The 20,924-nt window shown below is 37.9% G+C and overlaps 1 protein-coding gene across 1 annotated transcript in view; it reads right to left on the bottom strand.

Moving 5' to 3' along the window:
* Positions 1 to 14,310, bottom strand: part of CDC50A (cell division cycle 50 P4-ATPase accessory subunit A) — a 42,189-nt gene extending 27,879 nt beyond the window's left edge. The window contains 3 exon segments of the mRNA XM_037034354.1: positions 13,777 to 14,125; positions 14,127 to 14,197; positions 14,200 to 14,310. Of these exon segments, the coding sequence (XP_036890249.1) occupies positions 13,777 to 14,125; positions 14,127 to 14,197; positions 14,200 to 14,295 (516 nt within the window). The 5' untranslated portion in view covers positions 14,296 to 14,310.
* Positions 14,311 to 20,924: the final 6,614 nt, after the last annotated feature.

Here is a 20,924-nt window from a genome sequence, read left to right as displayed (position 1 = left end):
TTAGACTTCCAAGAAGCCCAGAGAGTCCCAAAGAAGCTGGACCCAAAGAGGAACACACCAAGGCACATCATCATGAGTTAACCAAGGTTAAAGACAAAGAGAAAATCCTAAGAGCAGCAAAAAGAGACAATTACCTACAAAGGAGATCCCATAAGGATATCAGCTGATTTCTCAAAAGAAACCTTACAGGCTGGAAAGTAGTATCTGAAGTCATGAAAGGCAAGGACCTACATCCAAGACTACTATATCCAGCAAAGCTTTCATTTAGAATGGAAGGACAGATACATAACAGGGGCGAACAGACCAAAACATGGCTCCAGAAGAACTCGAAGCCCTGGAACCAATAACTCTAAGCGACCAGGAAATAGCCAACCTATCAGATACACAGTTCAAAACACTGGTGATCAGGATGCTCACAGAATTGGTCGATTTTAGTCACAAATTAGAGGAACAAATGAAGGCTAAACTAATCGAAATGAAGGGAAATGCACAGGAAACCAATAGTGATGGAGAGGAAAATGGGACTCAAATCAAGGGAGTGGATCAGAAGGAAGAAAAAAATGACCAAACAGAAAAATATGAAGTAACAAGAATTCAAAAAAATGAGGAGAGGCTTAGGAACCTCCAGGACATCTTTAAACATCCCAACATCCGAATTATAAGGGTACCAGAAGGGGAAGAGAAAGAGCAAGTGGAAAATTTATTTGAACAAATAATAAAGGAGAACTTCCCCAATCTGGCAAAGGAAATAGACTTCCAGGAAATCCAAGAAGCTAAGAGAGTCCCAAAGAAGTTGAATCCAAGAAGGAGCACACCAAGGCACATCATAATTACATTAGCCAAGATTAAAATGAAGGAGAGAATCCTAGAAGCAGCAAGAGATAAGGGGACAGTCACCTACAAAGGAGTACCCATCAGACTGTCGGTGGATTTCTCAAAAGAGACCTTACAGACAAGAAGGGGCTGGAAAGAAGTATTCCAAGTCATGAAATCCAAAGACCTACAACCAAGATTGCTCTATCCAGCAAAGCTTTCATTTAGAATGGAAGGGCAGATAAAGTGCTTCTCAGATAAGATCAAATTCAAGGAGTTCATCATCACCAAGCCCTTATTATATGAAATGTTAAAGGGACTTATCTAAGAAAAAGAAGATAAAAGATACAAACAGTGAAAGGACAGCAAACACACAGTTATTAACTACACCTAAAACAAAAGCAAAATAAGAGGACAGCTAGATCAGGAGTGGAACCATAGAAATGAAGAACACATGGAGGGTTAGCAACAGGGGAGTGGGAAGAGAAGTGGGGGAAGGTACAGAGAATAAGTAGCATAGACGGTAGGTAGAAAATAGACAGGGGGGAGGGAAAGAATAGTAGGGGAAATATAGAATCTAAAGAACTTGAGACATGTGGACATATACTAAATGGGGGGAATGGTAGGGGAGGGGGTGTGCACGGTGGAGGGGAATGAAGGAGGGAATTAGAACAACTGTAATGGCATAATCAATAAAATATATTTTAAAAAAGAAAAAAAAAGAATGGAAGGACAGATAAAGTGCTTCTCAGATAAGATCAAGTTAAAGGAGTTCATCAAAGAAAGCCCTTACTATATGAAACATTAAAGGGACTTAATTAAGAAAAAAGATAAAGAATATGAATAAAATGACAACAAACCCATAACTATCAACAAATGAATCTAAAAGAAAAACAACGAAGACAAAAATTAAGCAAACAGCCAGAACAGGGGCAGAATCAGAGAAATGGACATCACACAGAGGGAGTTCGGTGGGAAGGGGGAAGGAAGAAAGAAGCGGGAAAGGTACAGGGAAGAAGAAGCATAATTAGTAGGCATAAAATAGATAGGGGAAGATAAAAATGGTATAGGAAACAGAGAACTCAAAGAACTTATATGTATGACCCATGGGCATGAACTAAGGGGGGGGATGCTGGAGGGTTGGGGGGCAGGAGGGAGGGGGGATAAAGGAGGAAAAATTGGGAAAACTGTAATAGCATAATCAATAAAAAATACTTAAAAAAACACCAGTCCATAGTGGATAGGAGCCTACCCAAATGACCCTAACTTGATCACATCTGCAATGACTATATTTCCAAAAAAGTCACATTCGCAGGTACTAGGATTTAGGATTTCAATGTATCTTTTGGGGAACACAATTGAATCCATAACAGTGACAGAATCATATCTGTCTAGGCCCCAAGGTGCTCTTCTTTCCATTAGATGGTAATAATCCTTCCCATGATCCTGAATACACATACATCAATTATTTAAAAATATGAAAATCAATTTAAAAGACAATATATTTTAAAATAAAATTAGCACCAATAGTTGATATGCTGATGTTTTAAACAGTACCACTAAATGTTCATATTTTTCATCTAAAATATATATTTAAACAACTTCATCATTAAGTAGATATTATCCCAAGACCATCTTAACCTTTATAGTTTGCAATAAAATTTTATAATACAAATTTTCATAAAGTTTTTGTATATGCCATTTAACTCATTTCTACACACACACAAACAAAAATTCCAACATCAAGGTTTAGTTTACCTCTTAAAAGTCTTATTAAGATATCAAGTTATAAAAACTTCCTAATGCTGGCCAGGTGGCTCACTTGGTTGAAGCATCGTCCTGCATATCAACATGTTGCCAGCTCCATCCCATCACGGCATGCACCTAGGTTACAGGTTCAGTCCTGGTTGGGGCACGGTGGGGGCACCTGCAGGAGGCATCCAACTGATGTTTCTCTTTCTCTTTCTCTCTCTTGCTCTTTCTCCCTCTCTCCCCCTCTCAAGTCAATAAACACATAGTTCAGTGAGTATTTAAAAAATAAAAAAAATAAAATTAAGTAAATGAAATAAAACTGCTCAGGCCAGACATGATGAAAAGGGCATTGCTCATTATGCTCCACAATAGATGACGAAGTGGCTCATAGGAACATATCAGGAATTAAAATGAATCAAGCAGGGTTTTCTACTGTGAGACAACAGACAGTGTTTCCTATTTAAGCACATTGGTTTTGGATAGTTGTACAACTGATGTTCAAATATTAGTGTGTTTTACCTTTGTCTCTGGTACTACTTTCTGACATTAGCCTCATGCGGCCTTGTATCATGTGACATCCGCTCCCTAAATTGTCACTGACCTTACCTCCACCCCTAGCCCGATTTTTGTATTCCTACGTACATTCACTTGGTTGTGTTTCTTCCTTTCCAATTCAAACCCTCACGATTTCTGTTTGAAATCATGGTGATCTCAATGGTGAAATCATGCATGGCTTAATTTTCAGAACACACATAACATACATGATTTGTTATTCTTTTTTGGTTATGCTTTACTAAAAACTTGACTTTAAAAAAATCAGTAATGATGGCTCTTTGAATTCCTTAATCTTACACCCAACTGTGGTCTTTTGAAACCTGTAAATGGTACCACCATTGTCCCAAGCATGCAAGCTCAAAATTCTGACACTACTTGGCAGTCCCCAAGTTCTGCCAAATCTTCCTTAACAATATACTTAGTATCTTTGAATTTGGCTTTATCTTTGAATTTGGCTTTCATTGCTTCCACTACATATAAAACTTAGAGAGCTCGTGCCAGTTTTTTAAAAGGAAGAGGAGAAAGTACATTATATTGTTTTTAAAAATCAAGTAAAAATAAATAATGTTAAAAAACATTTTCATAATTAAATATTACCATAGATAACATAGGCCCGCGAGCTCTAAACAGCCAAGTTACTCAGTACACTGATGAACAATGCTATTAAAAGCTATAATGTCACATAATCATTCTTACATTTTAATTAATTTCAGAAATTAAACTATAAATCTATGTAATTGATGGATGGTTCATGGTTTATAAATGTTTAAGAACTAATAAGGATATAACAATACTTCCTACTAAAATATTGGGGTTCTAAAAATTGGGGGCAGGGTATTCTATGTCATTTTTTAATCATGCGCTCCCTCCTTTTGCTGCAATACTTGCCCATCAGTCTGTTTATAAATCTGTTTTGCCTTTACATACAGATGGATAGATATCATACAAGTTTGATCCTATAGTATATAACATTTTCCTTGGCCAATTTCACTAACTCCTTCAGACCCATAATAATACTCAAATGTGCAATAAACTTGCAATAAACTACTTTAAAATGTATTGATTGTACAAATTAAATTTAATTCATTCATTCAAATATCTTAGTCCCTATTAGATGTCAACCACTGGGCTACATATAATGGGAATGCATTCTTTGTACCACAAAAGACCTTACAGACTACAGGAATAAAAGGTCGTATTAGTCACCCTCGCTGATGTGGCTCAGTGGATTGAACAGCAGACTGTGAATGGTGGGGGGCGGCAGAGGTGGGTTTCACTATGGCTGGTTCTGCTCCTGGTCAAGACACAGGCCTGGGTTGTGGGCCTGTGGGCCAGGTCCCCAGTTGGGGGGATGTGTGAAGGGCAACCAGTCCTTGTATCTCCCACACATCGATGTTTCTCTCCCTCTCTTTCTCCCTCCCTTTCCCTCTAACAGTAGATAAATAAAATCTTTTTTAAAAATCTACATTGAAAATAAAAAAACAAAGTAACATTATAAAGTACCCTTCAACCATCCCCATTCCCCTTCCTTTAGTGTTCCTCACAGCACTTTTCGTCTAACACACAGTGGGTTAGGGGGTTAATGGGGTATGGGGATGGGTATTATCAATAGTGGGGACATCTTTCTTTTCAAACAGATTGTGTGGGAAAAAAGAATATCGAATAGCCCCTAGAGGAAATAAAACAAGATGGTCAGAGTGTTAGGATCTGAATCCCAGCTGTGTTACTAAGCAAATTACTTACTCTCACATTAAATATCCCCCCCCAAAACAAAACGGAGAGAATAACAACATTACTTTTATAGGTGTCACTGTATCAAATGACATATGTAAAATTCTTAGCAAACTAAATACTCAAATAATACTGGTCATTATTAAATTTTTATTATTAAATAGAATCAAAATAGGATGTTATCTTTTTTTAAGGAAGGAAACTGGAACACATTTATATGCTGAACAAAGAAAGAAAAAAGACAGGCTGAAAAAAATAAGAGAGAATATTCCTTCTCTAATTTTTTAAAAACCTTATCACCAAAGCCCTATACCTTTTCATACACAAAACAACACATAATGGTTTTCACCATGAAATCAAGTTCAACTCAATACTATAATCATTATTCAGTCATTATAAAAATATAATCATTATTCAATGTCTAAACTACTAGACTCTGACATCTAGATGACTCAGCTCCCATCCAGCCAACCTGACATTAACACCAAATAAATCTTCCTATATATAGCCCGGTGCTGCAGAGACTGTCAGCCCCTCACCCCAATTTCTATGCCACCCTTCTTCCACAGTATATAACTCTCAACCACTAGCTGAAAACCTTGTTATCAGAATGAAGACCACATTTCTCATCCTCCCTTACAGCTAATGTGGCCTGTTACCAAGTGGAGGTAGTACGTGACCACTTCCAAGAACCTCCTTTAAAAGGCCTTTATTCATTTGTTTTTCATCCCTTCTTCCACACATCCCTTCGTTTCAGGTGGTAACCTGGAAAAGGCTGTGACAATTAGAACTCTAGCTTCCATTCCGGACTGTGAGCACGAAGCGAAGCCTATGAAGGATAGAGCAATAAACTAGACAGAGTGTGAATTCAGTAAACAGAGCCTCCATACTAGCCAGGGACTGCATTTCTAAGAGATTTCACAGGAGAATGAAAACCTTACTCACTGCCAAACCCAATCCTAACTTATACACAGTGTCAATCACGTTACTTTCCAGTGTAATATATTCACTATCAAATACAAGTCTATCCATCACCTGGCACCAGGTGATTTGCCTTTGCTCCCATTTTCTCTATACACCTTTTGATTGCCCACCACTCTATCTTTGTGCATGTGAACCTCTCTTGAAATGTTCTTTAGTACTGCTATTTACTGATTCAAGTTCCAGCTCCAGCCCACTTCCATCTCAGTTTTCCACGATCATTAAAGAGAGATGTGATCTTGTCTTCCTTTGAACTTCTGAGGCCTTTTCTGTCTATGCCAGTCACCTAGCAATGTTTAGTTTTTATGTGTCTGATTCATCTCCCTCAAAAGATTCCAGGCTGCTTAAGAAAAGCTCTCTGCTTCAGAAAAAAAAGAGACCCTGTCTATCGTCCGCTATGCCCACAATAGGACTTTGCATATAGAAAACGTCCAATGTTGATTAAAACTCCTGATAAATTTAAATCAGTATGAGTCTTTACCATAAAAAACTACAATATCCTTCATCGGCTAAAATTCAAGGGTAGTCTGACCTGATTGATGCCCAGGTGGTAAATCTGTTGGGCATAAAAACAAAGTGCAGTGGGATTTCTGAATCATATGGTAGTTCTGGTTTTTAATTTTTTGAAAAACCTCTATATTGTTTTCACTAATGGCTGTATCAATATGCATTCCACAAGGATTACCTTTTCTCTACACCCTCACCAACTGTTATCTCCTGCCTTTTTATAAGAGAGTACAGCTTAAGTGTTCTCACAACAAAAAGGGCGGTGGGGCGGGGGGGGGGTGGACGACGACAACTATACCTTAATAAAGATAAGGAGAAAAAAAAATTTATACTAGAGATAATACTTCATGACTTATCAGTGAAAGAAAGAGGCTACCAGGAGGGAGAGAAACTACAGTTCCCTTATGTAAAAAAATTAATACTTATTAATGCCAAAAGCATACAGGACACAGTGCAAAATACAGTAGATTGGAAACCTGCCCATTTGCTTAAGTAGAAAACACAAAGAACCAGAGGAAAACTGAACAACAGATGTACATGAGTAGGTTAGTTTAAGGGTTATCATATTTCTCAGCTTTGTTTGCTACCACTGCAATTGTTCCCCTAAGTCAAACTGGCATTTCTTCTTGGTAATCCTAAAAACACATCCTGTTCCTAACCTATTCCTAAGAAACAGACTGNGGGGGGTGGACGACGACAACTATACCTTAATAAAGATAGGGAGAAAAAAAAATTTATACTAGAGATAATACTTCATGACTTATCAGTGAAAGAAAGAGGCTACCAGGAGGGAGAGAAACTCCCTTATGTAAAAAAATTAATACTTATTAATGCCAAAAGCATACAGGACACAGTGCAAAATACAGTAGATTGGAAACCTGCCCATTTGCTTAAGTAGAAAACACAAAGAACCAGAGGAAAACTGAACAACAGATGTACATGAGTAGGTTAGTTTAAGGGTTATCATATTTCTCAGCTTTGTTTGCTACCACTGCAATTGTTCCCCTAAGTCAAACTGGCATTTCTTCTTGGTAATCCTAAAAACACATCCTGTTCCTAACCTATTCCTAAGAAACAGACTGAATTTAATATGGTGGTAAAGGAGAAATTTGAAGGACACACAATTTTTATACTGTGTAAGGACTGGAAAACTTCCATTTTTGAATGTAAATCTGTAAAGGAAATCAATATAAGACCTAAACAGGTCACTCAACAAAATGCTGAGTAATAAGGTAAATCATTTTAAGTATTAATTAGACAGCATTTTAAGGATTCCTTTGAACTGATCATTCCACACCAAAGAATTTATCAGGAGTTGCCCTGGCCTGGTGGCTCAGTTGGTTGGAGCATCATCCTATACACCAAAAACATACAGGTTCAATTCCTGGGCAGGGCACATTCGTAGGTTGTGGTTTTATTCCCTGGTCAGGGTGCCTGCAGTAGGCAACTGATCGATGTTTCTCTCTCACATGGATGTTTCTCTCTCACATGGATGTTTCTCTCTCTCCTTCCCTTCCTCTCTTTCTAAACTCTATAAAAACATAACCTTGGATGAGGATTAAGAAAAAAAGGACTTATCAGTAGTCCTTTCTAAAGGCTCTAAGGAAGACAAAAGCTAACCTAAATAAAACTTTCAAAAGCAATTTTCTTTAGGTTGCCTGAACTTTATCTGACTGTGACAAAGAAAGGAAGAAAGAAGTCACCTGAGCCAAGATTAATGGTAAATTTAGCTAAGGTATTTTGTATCTATTAAATTTGTACAAAGAAGGTAGGACACAAGCAATTATCAGGGATCATTATACCTAACTGAAAGGTTATTGAGCATTAGAACATATAAATTAAATACTGCTGTTTTTGTAATAAATGCTAAATTTGCCAGCATATTTCTTAAAATTTGATGTCGAGAGCAGGAAATTCTTTTTTGTAAAGGGTCAGAAAGTATTTTAGGCTTTACAAACCAAGAGGCAAGGCTGAGGATAATACAAGGGGTGATGTCCCCCCCCAAAAATGTAATTATTTTCTGGAGGCTGGGCCTCTTGTAGTGCAGGTTTCCCCACTAGGTGAGTGTTCTGGGAACCCATCTGTATCTGTGCACCAGCTGGCTTTGTGAAAGGCTACATTCAGCTTCAGTGAATTTTTTTTTTTGAAGACTCTTTCAATGAGTTTGCCGATTTCATGATGGGTGATCTATGAGCGCACCTGCCTACACCACGTTAAGTGTTCAGCAGTTTTTGACCAAAAATGGCATAACCCCAATGCCCCACTCACCCTATTCACCCAATCTCCCCTTGCCCAGTGACCGTTTTTTGTTTCTCCCATGAAAAATGTCTTCAAAGGGAAATGTTTTGCTAATGTGGAAGAGGGGAAACAAAAAACTGCAGAAGCACTAAAAGGCATCAAAATCCAAATTTAAAAACTGTTTTAAGCAGTGGGAAAAAAGTCTTGATAGGAGTATTGTATCAACGGAGAGTATTTTGAAAGTGACAAGTTTAAATATGTAAAAATAAATACACAATTCTGTATAAATAAATTCTGTATTTTGGGGGGAGGTCCCTTGTCATATGTAGGCTGTTATATAAACGAGAGAAAACAAATCTGCACCAATTTTTATTGATGAAATTCAAAATATAGTAACAATTGTGTACAATTTTCTGGTAACACAGGTCTACTAATAAGAATTAAATTATTTAAATGTATTATTATACATTATGCATAACAGGCATTCAAACTTAATGTTCCCTATCATCAAATCAATGGTAAATGTTCATCTGTAAAACCATTCTCAGTTCCTGGGCCTCACAAACTGGTCTGGATGGCCCTATTTACTTCAGTGCCTTCCTCTAAGTACTACAGTTATCTGAGTAACAAAACACTACCATCACAAACCTCTTAATTTCCCAGAGTGGGCTGCTAAGCAACTGTAATTCACTTGAATACTAAGATCTTTAAACTTCTTAACATAAAGTGCTTAATCTTTCACAATCTACAATGCAACTTATACTCCCTGGAATCTTAGCTATAAGCTAAGTATAGACAAAGAATACTAAGTGAAGAAGAGAAATCAAATCCCCTTAACAATCTTAGAATCTAAGAATCCAAGCTGCACAGGAGTAAAAACAATAGGTAAAACTATATTTTTCTCAAAAACAAGGGAAAGAAAAAGGATTCATGGACTTGGACAACAACATGGTGCTTGTTGGGGGAGAGGAGTTGGGTGGAGGTGGAAAAGGACATAAGAGCAATAAATGGTTGGGGAAAAAAATACAATAAAAAAATGGGAAACAAAATAATCAGGATTAAATATAAAGTGAAGAAAATGAGACTTGGGGTTTCTCTCTCAAACATGGGGATGCTAAATTAAATAAAAATATATTCTGAACATTTTTGGCAATATTAATCTCAAGTAAATGTTTCGTTTTTAATTACTCTGAAAGTATCTTCATTCATTTCTAACCATTAAACTATAAACTGTTATTTGAAAACTTAAGAACACCTCACTGGCCCTGGCTGGGTAGAGCATCCTCCCATACAACAAAAGGATTCAGGGTTTGTTTTTTTTTTTAATTAAAAAGGAAGATTTAATAATCTAAATTTTTTTCATTGACATTTCTTTATTTTAATTATGTAATTACATTTCCCAGTTTGCAAGGAAGTTTTCTGCAGTCTACATTGTCCTCTAGTCCCTGTTTTTCATTCATAGCCTCCCAGTGATACATTGTTTTTCATAATTCATCATGTGACAGCCTCACTTTTAGCTCCTTTCTTTGCATTTTTATTTTTTATTTATTTTTTCCTGTTTTTTTATTTTTTTAATTTATTTATTTTAATTTTTGCTCAAGTACACTTTTCTGTCTTTTACTCCCATCCCAGCCCAACCCCACCTCCCTCCCATTTCTACCCTCCTTAGTTTTTTTGTCCATGTGTCCTTTATATTTGTTCCTGCAAACCCTTCCCCTTTTTCCCCTGAAATTCCCTCCCCTCTCCCCTCTGGTCACTGTCAGCCTAATCTCTATTTCAGTGTCTTTGGTTATATTTTGCTTGTTTGTTTTGTTGTTTAGGTTCCTGTTAAAGGTGAGATCATATGGTATTTGTCTTTCACCACCTGGCTTATTTCATTCAGCATAATGCTTTCCAGTTCCATCCATGATGTTGCAAAGGATTTGGGTTTAATCCCCAGTCAGGGCAGGTGCCTAGGTTTCGGTTCGCTCCCTAAGTGGACAGGGACAGGAGGCAGCCTATTAGATATTTCTCTCCATATCCATGTTTCTTTTTCTTACTTTTTCTTTCTTTTTCTTTCTCTCTTTCTCTCTCCCTCTCTCTCTCTCTCTCTCTCTCCCTCTCTCTCTCTCTCTCTCCCTCCTCTCCCTCTCTCCCCCTCTCTCTCTCAGCTCTCCCTTCCTTTCTCTCTAAATCCAACGAGCATGTCCTCAGGTGAGAATAAAGTTTTTTTTCAAAAATAAGAAAATAAACTAAGAGGTGTGAGCAAACTATAGTATAAAAGAATATGTTAGTAAGAACTTCTGGTTTACTTTAAATGACCTTCAACACTATTTTAAACTAAACTACCATAGTGCCTCACAAAGGGTAGAGAGTAGGCAGAAGCAAGCATGTGTTTGGGAAAGCTCCCTAGGTTTGTCCCATAATAAACTCTGGACTCAATTCACAACCAATGCTCTACATATATACAGCCAATTGAAAAAAATTATTCTATTGGCACAACTTATGTTAGTGTAGATTATAAAATTCCTTATCAGTCCTCTAGTTCCAAAGGTGATACAATTTGGATATGTAGCATTTTTTAAAAATCACATTAAAGTTGGAAGTCATACAATTTTAGAGGTAAACATCATCTTAGACATCACCTAGTTTCTGAACCTAGTTTTTTGGTTCTTCAAGTAAAACAACTGAGATGCAAAAATATGCCTATAATGACTAAGAGAGTTACAACTTCAACTCTAAGGCCTTGCTTGACTTTTAACTTCAGTGCCCTTTAAACCAGACTAAGCTGCAACAGGCTCTTCAGGCTGCTTGAAATCAGAAGCATATACATGAGAACTATTTAAGAAACTGTACTTGAAAACAATTAAATAATTTTTTTAAAAAGTAAAAAACCTATTATATGGCAAGAAAAGGAAATTTCCATTTCACCAACTACTTAGTGTGATGGCGAAGAGCCTTATTTTATTTCAAAACCCAAAGCTTTAAAGAAAGTAAATATTTATTTTCACAGAAGAGTAAATATTAACATAAGTTTAGTATTGATAATAAATATCCTCTTACAAAATTATAAATCACTGCTCTGGCTGGTGTGGTTCAGTGGATTGAGTGCCGGCCTGTGAACCAAAGGGTCACTGGTTTGATTTCCACTCACCGCACATGCCTGGGTTGCAGGTCAGGTCTCCGGTGGGGCAGAGGGTGTAAAAAGCAACTATACATTGATATTTCTCTCCCTCTCTTTCTCCCTCCCTTCCCCTCTCTCTAAAAATAAATATAAAAATAAAATCTCTTTTTAAAAATTGCAAATTATCGCTACTCATCTTAATATCTTAAGTTTAAATAAGATACTCAAATTTCTAACATTAATTTTCTTCTTAACTCCTAACACTGCGGTAAGAATATTCATGTAGCATAAAAGCTTAAGGTTGGGAATAAAGATATCTGGGTTGGGTTTCTGCCTCAACTTTACAATATTCTTCTAGCTTACTAGTGAATGCCAACCTCTCTGGCTCCATTTGTCATCTCCTGATTAGGAATCATCATGGTAACAGTAGCTGTTTATTATACAAACTTAATTCCAAGAAACTTATCTACACTTTTTCTAATTCCCACATTTTAAATAGGCATTTTTTTTCAGGCAGTATAGAGCTTTATTGGGGTTTGCGTGCCTGGGCAAGGTTCCCTGGTCCACAGAGTAGGGTCAAGAAGTCGTGCCTAAATAGGCATTTTTTATGTATTTTGCAGATAAGGAAACTTGAGGATCGGAGAGATTAAGTATTCCAAGAAAGTGAGCTGAATTTAAACCCAGCCCTGGCTGCCCCAACCCAGAGCCCATGGTTCTTTCAATAAATATACCTCTTCACCAATATGTCTGATCCTAGTGTAGCTGGGAGAACAAGTACTACATTTGAAGGACTATTAGGGAGATAGCAACAATAAAACAAATAAAAATACATGCTTAAAAAAAACCTGTGACACTTTCTCTAGTTAGTAAAATGAAAGTAAATTTTTAGTAAAAGATTATCCTATAATCTTTTTTACTAAAAACTATCCTATAGATTCTATTTTTATTACTATTATTAACATAGAAGTGAGCACCGTACAATTATAGACATACTAATTTTGCTTTCAGAGGTAGCACTCCAAATTAAACTAGAAAACAGGTATCTTATGCCTATTCCTGTAGTTAAAATTACCCTGAGAGCCCCGTTAAATCACATGTATAAAATTAGAGGAGAAAAAATGATAATAACCTGATAGAAGAGAAGAAACCAAGAGAACTTGGCACCAGTTACTGCCCTTTAAACAGATAAAAAATACCCTCAGATAGTCAAGGAAAGAGATTAGCAGATGTTTAATACTGGACATCTATACCCAGTACTTACATTCTATTATCAAACTATCTTCATTACTGCAGATGGATGAATATACTGATTGCTGCTTTGACAATTCAAGATGATTCCCCAAGTTTCTCTAAAATGTCTTATATTAGTAAAATGTTTAGTAAACAGCGTATGGTTTATTCTGATTATTGACTTTTTTAAGGTTAAAATCGAGGGGAAAAGAAAAACTAGGGCGAATGTAGGGCATTGTTATTAATAAACAGAGCCTAAAAGCAAAACCGGAATTGAAGTTTCAGGTTACCTTTAACCTGTATCATGCCCTACAACTACAAGCATCAATTATCTCCAAATAAAAGGTACTGTGCACACGTCGGTCACTTGCCCTAATATGTGGTAACACATGACAACCTCTTTAGATAAAAATCACCAAAAGCTCCACGGCTCTGGGTCCTTTACCTAACAATGGCTGAATCTCCTAGGATAAGCCCCACACAAGTAATGACATTCTGACCACGTCAATTCTCCTGGAGTAGTACCTAGACATAACTATTTTTTCCACTTCTTTCTCCCTCTCCTAACCTTCGCAGGAGGAAAAACAAAACGAAACAAAACACCACGGAGCCACATAAACTGCCCATTAAAAGGGCGTTCATCTGACCCACCCTCTGCGTTAAACATTCATTCCGCCTCTAATCGTGTAAACCGCAAATTCAGAAAACCCACAGAAGGAAAGAAGAAACTTAGCAAAAGCGGGGAGGTGTCGGGGAGGTGAGGACCGTGGGTCGACCTCCTGATAGCTGAGGAGCGAGTGGAGCAGGCCGGGACGATCCCGCTCCCCCAAGCAAGGCCAATTCCCACCGCCACTCGCCCACCTCACCTCGATCTCGCGGATATTGTTGGAGGTGACGAAGATGCCGATGCCAATGGGGATGAAAATGAGACCGATGATGAAGAAGGTAGGTAGTACCGTGCCCGCCGTGAGTATGGGCTGCCAAGCCGGGAGTCGTTGCTGTTTGAAGGCCGTATTATCCGGTCTTCTGTTCTTAGCGGTGCCCCCAGGAGCACACGGGGGCCCACCATCCACTTCATCCTTCGCGTTGTAGTTCATCGCCATGGTCCCCTCGGACACGGCTCCGCGACACTCAGGTGGACTGCCCAAGGGACCCGCCTGCTGACCCTGGCAGTAGACGCGCAGGCGCGGCTGCCGCCGCGACCTCCTAAATACAAGCGGAAGAGGCGGGACACCCTTCCGCAGTCGGCCATTGACCGGAAGCTGCAGTGGACTGGGGACACCAGACTCGGAGGGGGACAGGAAGGAGGGAGAGGACTGAGGGACAAGGGGAGAAGGGAGGAGAGGATAGAAGGAGGTGGGAAAGGGTGGACGCACGCTGCTCATCTTCCCTGTGACGAAAAAGGGGCCTTAGCCCTAGAGCGTGGAGCTACCATAGCGCATGCGCAGGCCGGGCGCTGGGGCTAGAAGGTACGGGCGCGTAAGCTCTTGATGTACTGTGCTTTCTCATAAAGTTCTCTTCGCACCTACCTACCTGGGCCTCTGGTTGTCTAGGCTAGGGCAGCCCTAGGTAACGGGTCTGAGCCACCCGGCCCGGACCACCCTAGTCAGCCACCGTAGTGGATCTTTCTGGTGGCCTCGTCGCTGGGCGGGTATTTGTTCTATCAGAAGCCCTCTGAAGGGGATCGGAGCATTTAAAAGACGACGTGATTGGAGTATTTGCTTGGGTTATAAAACCGCGAGTTTCTCTAAAATAAATCTCCAAGGTGCAAATATAAACGTTAAGTGAGAAACGTGATGGGCGACTCTTGTCCTGAAGTCGAGAATAAATCATGTGATTTGCTTAACCCTATTATTTTGCCTCTACTTGATCTGTTACTTATTTTTCTTCCATTAATGTTTTTGTTTTTACCATGTTTTCAGTGACCAAGTCTCTTGCGCGGATTTAAGAAGTCCGTTGTAATAAGTAGTAGCTCCGTATTTTACAGTTGATAAAAAAACACCTCAATAATATTCAAAACTTTGTGTGTAGTCTAAATTTGAAGGACAGCTTGGCTGGATACAGTTCTAGGCTCATATATTTTCTAGAGTACACGGTGAGGCAAATGTAGGGATGCAGTTGTGAGCATGCAAAACAATTCATTCTAGTATTTTTATTATTGTATTATTTTCAGTATGAACAACTGTAAACTACTTTTGCCCCACCCTGTACATATTAAGGTCATTTTACTGTTCTGATGTTGAATGTTGCTGTAAATAAATGAATATAATGTAATTATTTTGTCCTTATAAATAACATTTATTTTGTCAAAAGAAACACCTCAAAAAACCCACCTCAATAAATTACAACATTACTACAAAATGAGATCCTATGGAGGCACTTTAAAACAGCCAAGTATTTAATTACCGATGGAAATATTCATGGCATATAAAATTACTAAACCTTGATACCAAGGTAATAGAGGAATACAGGGTAAAGCCCAACTAAAAGGTAAATGGTGGTAGCCTCTGTTAACCTAATGGGGAGTGTTTTTTCTCTACATCTTTGTACTTTTTCTGTATTTTCCAAAATTTCTGCAATAAGCATATATTTTTAAAATTGCTTTAAAATTTCTATACAATCCACATTATATTGGCATCTTTGAAATCCAGGCCAGACACTAAGTCTCATCATCTGTAAACAGATACCTCGACTTTATTTTCTTTAAGGCTTTGTCTGCAGTCATACGTTTGGGAAGGTAAGTAAGGAAAGGGAAACGAAATGAGCACTTCAGCCTCATAATTAAATATACTTCAATTAAATGTACCTTACAATTAAATGTCCTTTCAAAATGACTGCAAGTCTCAAGATGTGAACCAAATTATTTATCTAGAAGATAACAAACTTGCCTAGTTTTGCTCTTACACAACATCCATTATTTTTGGAATTCTCAGCATTGGCAACATAGGTAGGATTATATACACTTTGTTTTGATCTCTGTGAGTTTACTTTCAATCTCAGGCTGAAAGGGAAAATATTCATGTATCACAGTTAATGGGGAAGGCATGGGCTCCTTTCATTGCTAATTCTGTTGATTAGTGAAAATGTATACAGCAATATTGGGCATAATGCGCAAAGCATAACGCAAGTCTTTTCCTCCCCATTTCTGCCTATATTACACCCACTAAATGTGATAGTTTATGTGATTTGCTATTCCAGCATTTTTTCTAAAAAGGATCAGTATTTTGCCTTCAGTTTTTTGTTTTAGTGATCCGAATTATCTCCATGTATGTATTCATCTGCTTTCTTTTTCTTTAGTTCTGTTTATTCATAGGAAAGATTTACTCGTCTTTTTTTCTTATTAGAAATTGCATTTTGACTGAAACAGATGTTTCAAACAAGAATCTAAAAAGAGGTTTTTTCAGATTCTTGTCTAAAACTTACAGTTCAGGTGAGGGCCAAATGGATGAAATGGCTTTTCAAGATCTCTTGTTGACATCCTTCCAGTTCCTTTCCTTCTACTGTACTTTGCTACCACAACATTCTGCTTTCCCTAGCTGACATTGTTTTCACCTCCACATTATTAGCTCAAGAGACTCAGAATTTCATTGGTCATACATTGTTTTATGATAGTCTTTACTAGGTAGTTTTTTCATTTAATCTGATGATGTAGAAATTTTAAAAAGAAAATGTTGTTTAGTATTTCTGGGGTAGCAAAAGAGAGTGGTTGTTCTGACAGTGGTTTACCAGTACATATATGCATTTTTTTACTGTGGCTGCAGGAATGACTGGTGTGTGTGTGTGTGTGTGTGTGTTGATGACACATTTAGAAAACATTTATATTGTTTAAATGATTGGTCACTTGCTAATTCCTGGTTCTAAAAAAATGTATGCGGCTAAATGACATTGATTAGTGCTGATTACCAGGTGAACACAGTAAGTGTGCAACAAATGCCTGAGCCCAAATGTGAAAATAAATCCAAAACAGAACAGATGCAAACCTGATGATCTGAAAAGGTGTCCATAAATAGCTTTTGGAGGGAAAGTTTTATAATAAATTTTGTTTTTTAATTAAATTGGTTGTTTAAGACACTGAACTGGGTAACCAGAAACACTGAAGGAAAAAAATAACTACTAAGTTACTTAAGGAATTAAGAAGAAGAAACTGAAACTGATCTTTTCCTTGTTTATCCAAAATGCCACACAGATTTGCTTATTAGTCTCCTTTGAGTATTTGGTGCTGCTTTAGTTCTGTAGCTTCTAACAATATGTAAATCATTTTATTCACATGTTTAGCTTAAAAATGTTTAGGAAAGTTAAAGAGCTGAGAAATGTACCATAGTTTTTTACCAATATGAACATTAGAGAAAATTCTTGGGGACTGGAAATAGTTTGTGCTGGTTGTTTGTTCTTGTTTCTATTTAGTTAATCATGGTATAAAGCTTACTATAGGGAACGTAGAGGAACTCAATAATATTCATTCTTTTTTAAAAGATTTTATTTATTTATCTTTAGAGGGGAAGGGAAGGAGAGAGGGAGAGAAATACCAATGTATGGTTGCCTTTCATGTGTCCCCTGCTGGGAACTGGACTGCAACCCAAGCATGTGCCCTGACTGGGAATCGAACCGCGATCCTCTGGTTTGCAGGCCCACACTCAATCCACTGAGCTACACCAGCCAGGACTCAATAATATTCATTCTTAATTGAGAAGATTTTTAGGGAAAGGGTGATGTAGAATTTGTATAGAAATTTTTGTATTTATTGCATCAGAGATTGATTCAAACTGATTTTGAAAAATAATTTTTAAAGTTGGCCTTTTCCTGATTTTTATGTGGTATACTTACTAAATATTTTCAGGTACGCATTTAAGAAAATCCTTTTGTTCTAACCCTGAGAGATTGACTAGCCTGAGGTCACTGGTGATGTGATGAAAAATTTGACAAGTTTCTGAATGACCACAGTCAGTAATCAGAAATACAAGTCAAACCAGGTATTTAAATGGTTAGTCTCATTAGAAGAAAGAACAATGATAGCAATATTCCTTAGTAGACAGCCTAAAAACATTGTTTGAGGAAGGAAAAAACATTTCATTTCTCATAAATCCACACTTTCTTTAAATAAAGGGATATAACTAATGAGACCTCAGACTTCATGACTTCCGTATAGAATCTCTCAGGCGATTATATCCCATGGTATATCCTTTTCTGCAGGTTCCATCAATCATACATAAGGTCTTCCCTTCAAATTATAATTTTTCCACCTGTTGGTTGATAGCCAGCTGACCTCTATTACATGTATAGTAGTGCAGTTATTTTTAAAACTGGAGGGTCAGAGGAGGTAAGACACCTTTTCTTCCATGAGAATCATCAAGAGATATAGGAAAGTAGATCTTTAAAAAATCTTAATATCTTGTTAATCATAGGTTTGGGCTATTTTTTAAGATACAGTTATAATTTACATTTTTCTGTTTTTCCAAGTATTGAAAATTCAGGGTAGGAGAGAGGTGCATTTCATCATTTGTTTTTTTTTTAAACACTTGTGTTTCAAACACCTATAAAGTTACTCATGTATTTCTTTAAAAGAACTCTAACATATTCTTGAATAATGACTGTCAAAAAATGGACTTAAATGTAAAAGTCTACTTTTATTGAGCTTGAGAAATGAAACACTTTTTAGTCAATGGAACTAAATATCTATGACAACAAACATCAAGACCTCATAGGGCTTCCCTCTGACCAACACACTGTGCAAGACAAGGTAGGTATTCAACAAACTATTCCACGACATCATTTTTATTGTTCCTAAATCTTCTTGGAACAGTAATCTGTACTCTCTGCCTTTGATTCCTAAACCTGGTCACAGAGCAACCCACAGCACCTGCACTTCAGACAGCACCTCTCCTGAAACTGCCTTATTATCTAATTCCTATTCACTCTTCAAGATTCAGGTCAGTAGTCAATTTGAGGAATCTTTCTTTGTCCTGTCGGACTGCTCTCTGAGCTCAAGGCAACTTATACATACCTCTATCTTTGCACTTATCATAGTACTGAAAAATCTGTCTTTCCCACTAGATATAACCTTCTCAAAATCAGAGACATTTGTATCTCCAACACCTGGCAAAAGTACTTAGGACAGAAAAGATATTCAATAAATCTTGTTGAACTAACCTAACCTACTCAGTGAAACATTTTACTGGGAGAGATGACTTGCCAACAAACAATTGAAATATATTGAGTTAAGTGATACATGAGATGTGCGCACAAGGGATTGTGGGAGATGTGAACACGTACCAAACCTACTTTATCATGTCAAAAACTAAACTGTAGAAGTGATCCTAACATCTTTGAGTGATATTGTGGTTCTCCACCCAAAAGAGCAAAAAAGGATGAGAGATATAGTTAAGCCTTTTACTACACCTGTTAATGATTTGTGAAAGTATACTCTGCTGATCATATATTTTTTCTCAAGCAAGATCTTAGTAGTTGTTCTGAAAACAGAGATCTCTGATACCCACCACCTGTGGGAGTTTGATACTCAGTTTGATAGCCTATACAGTCCTTTCATTCTACTGCCTATATGCACCAATGCTCCATGGGGGAACCCACCAGTGCTTCATCTCTTTGTGAATTGAAAATGACTGAACACACTTTTCTTGTTAAAATGGTATACCACCTGGCGGTCTGATAAGGGCCCTTTGTCTTTGCAGAGAGCATACCTTCTCTTAGAATCTGATTATTGAGAGTCTTTTCTTTTTTACTCCAGATTCTCTGCCTTTGAAACAATCAGTGGGCACAGAGGTTTCTGCAATGGAAGAATGAGCAGCCAGCACAATTTGTAGCGAAAAGGACCTGGTACAAAATACCCTGGCTGAAGTACTATTTCTAAAGAAGCAACCCTTCAGGATTAGGAGTCAATAATTAGGTGCCTACAAAACACCCTGCCATTTGACTAAACATGTGCCTTGTCTTCAAAGAGGAGAAAGAAATGTGTACTGGGAGTCAGAAAGACCAAAAAGGAGGATATGATTGGGGTTATGGGGAGGTCTGTAAAGATCGGGGGAAAGGAAATAGGATAGATGGAAGAAGACTGGGGATAGGCCCCCCTATAGAAGGAACTACATTGCCCTTTGCCAGCACTTTTTATCCAGTACCTTGTATTCACTATGAGGAATATGCAAGTCCTGCATTTAAGAAGCTTACTCAAACTGGGATGAAGGCCAGTCAATATAAGGCAGAATAGGGCAAATGGACTCCTGAAGAGAAACAGAAAAAGATTTTCTCATTAGAAGCGCTTATCTCTGAAAGAAAAGCTGGGAATAATGCCAGGGGAAACTAAAGCAGCGGGTTATCTTTTCATAAAAATTGTGTGATCTTCAGGGAACTAGGTTCTAACCATTATCTGTGGAACCACACAGGCACTGAGGATGGCCCTGGCAAAAGAAGGCCTCAGTGTTTGACATCCTTCGTGTAGGTTCCTCTGGATGCAGTAAATACACATTTCAAAAGTAGATTTTAATGACATTCAAAAAAAAAAAAGCATGGTGCATTGTTGCCTATTGCTAACAAGGATAGTACCCAGGGAGGTTACTGCAGTCTCCCTACCCCAGGGGAGAGCCTGTTGCTCATTAAAGGTGACTCTAGCCCAGGGTTCCAGGGGTGAAAATCCATTTGAGCAAACCTGGTGGGAATCCTGAGACCCATTCTCCTGGGAAGTGGTGAAGTAAACAGACAGTGACTTTTGGCTAGTGCCTTTAGACCATGGGCATGAAAGGGCACTCCTCTGAGAAGAGAGGTTGCAGGGACGGCCTGTGGGCACGATCTCTAACAGCTGCAACTTTCCTCTGGAAAGCTTCATTTTGCCATCTCCCATGCCTGCTTTTTTGATGTGTATATTTTTAAATAATAAAGAGAAGTAACCCATTATGTGAACTTATTTGTCCCAAATAAGACAAAAATAAGTGAGGATTGGCTGTGGCTGTGGGCCACCATTTTTTGGCACTAGGCTGGGAAATCAAACAGGTCAGAGTACAACCCC

Source organism: Sturnira hondurensis, unplaced genomic scaffold (genome assembly GCF_014824575.4).
Source record: "Sturnira hondurensis isolate 20B ecotype Veracruz unplaced genomic scaffold, ASM1482457v3 Scaffold0022136, whole genome shotgun sequence".
NCBI classification, from domain to species: domain Eukaryota; kingdom Metazoa; phylum Chordata; class Mammalia; order Chiroptera; family Phyllostomidae; genus Sturnira; species Sturnira hondurensis.
Note: the sequence above shows the minus strand (reverse complement) of the source record. Positions and strands in the feature narration are given on the sequence as shown.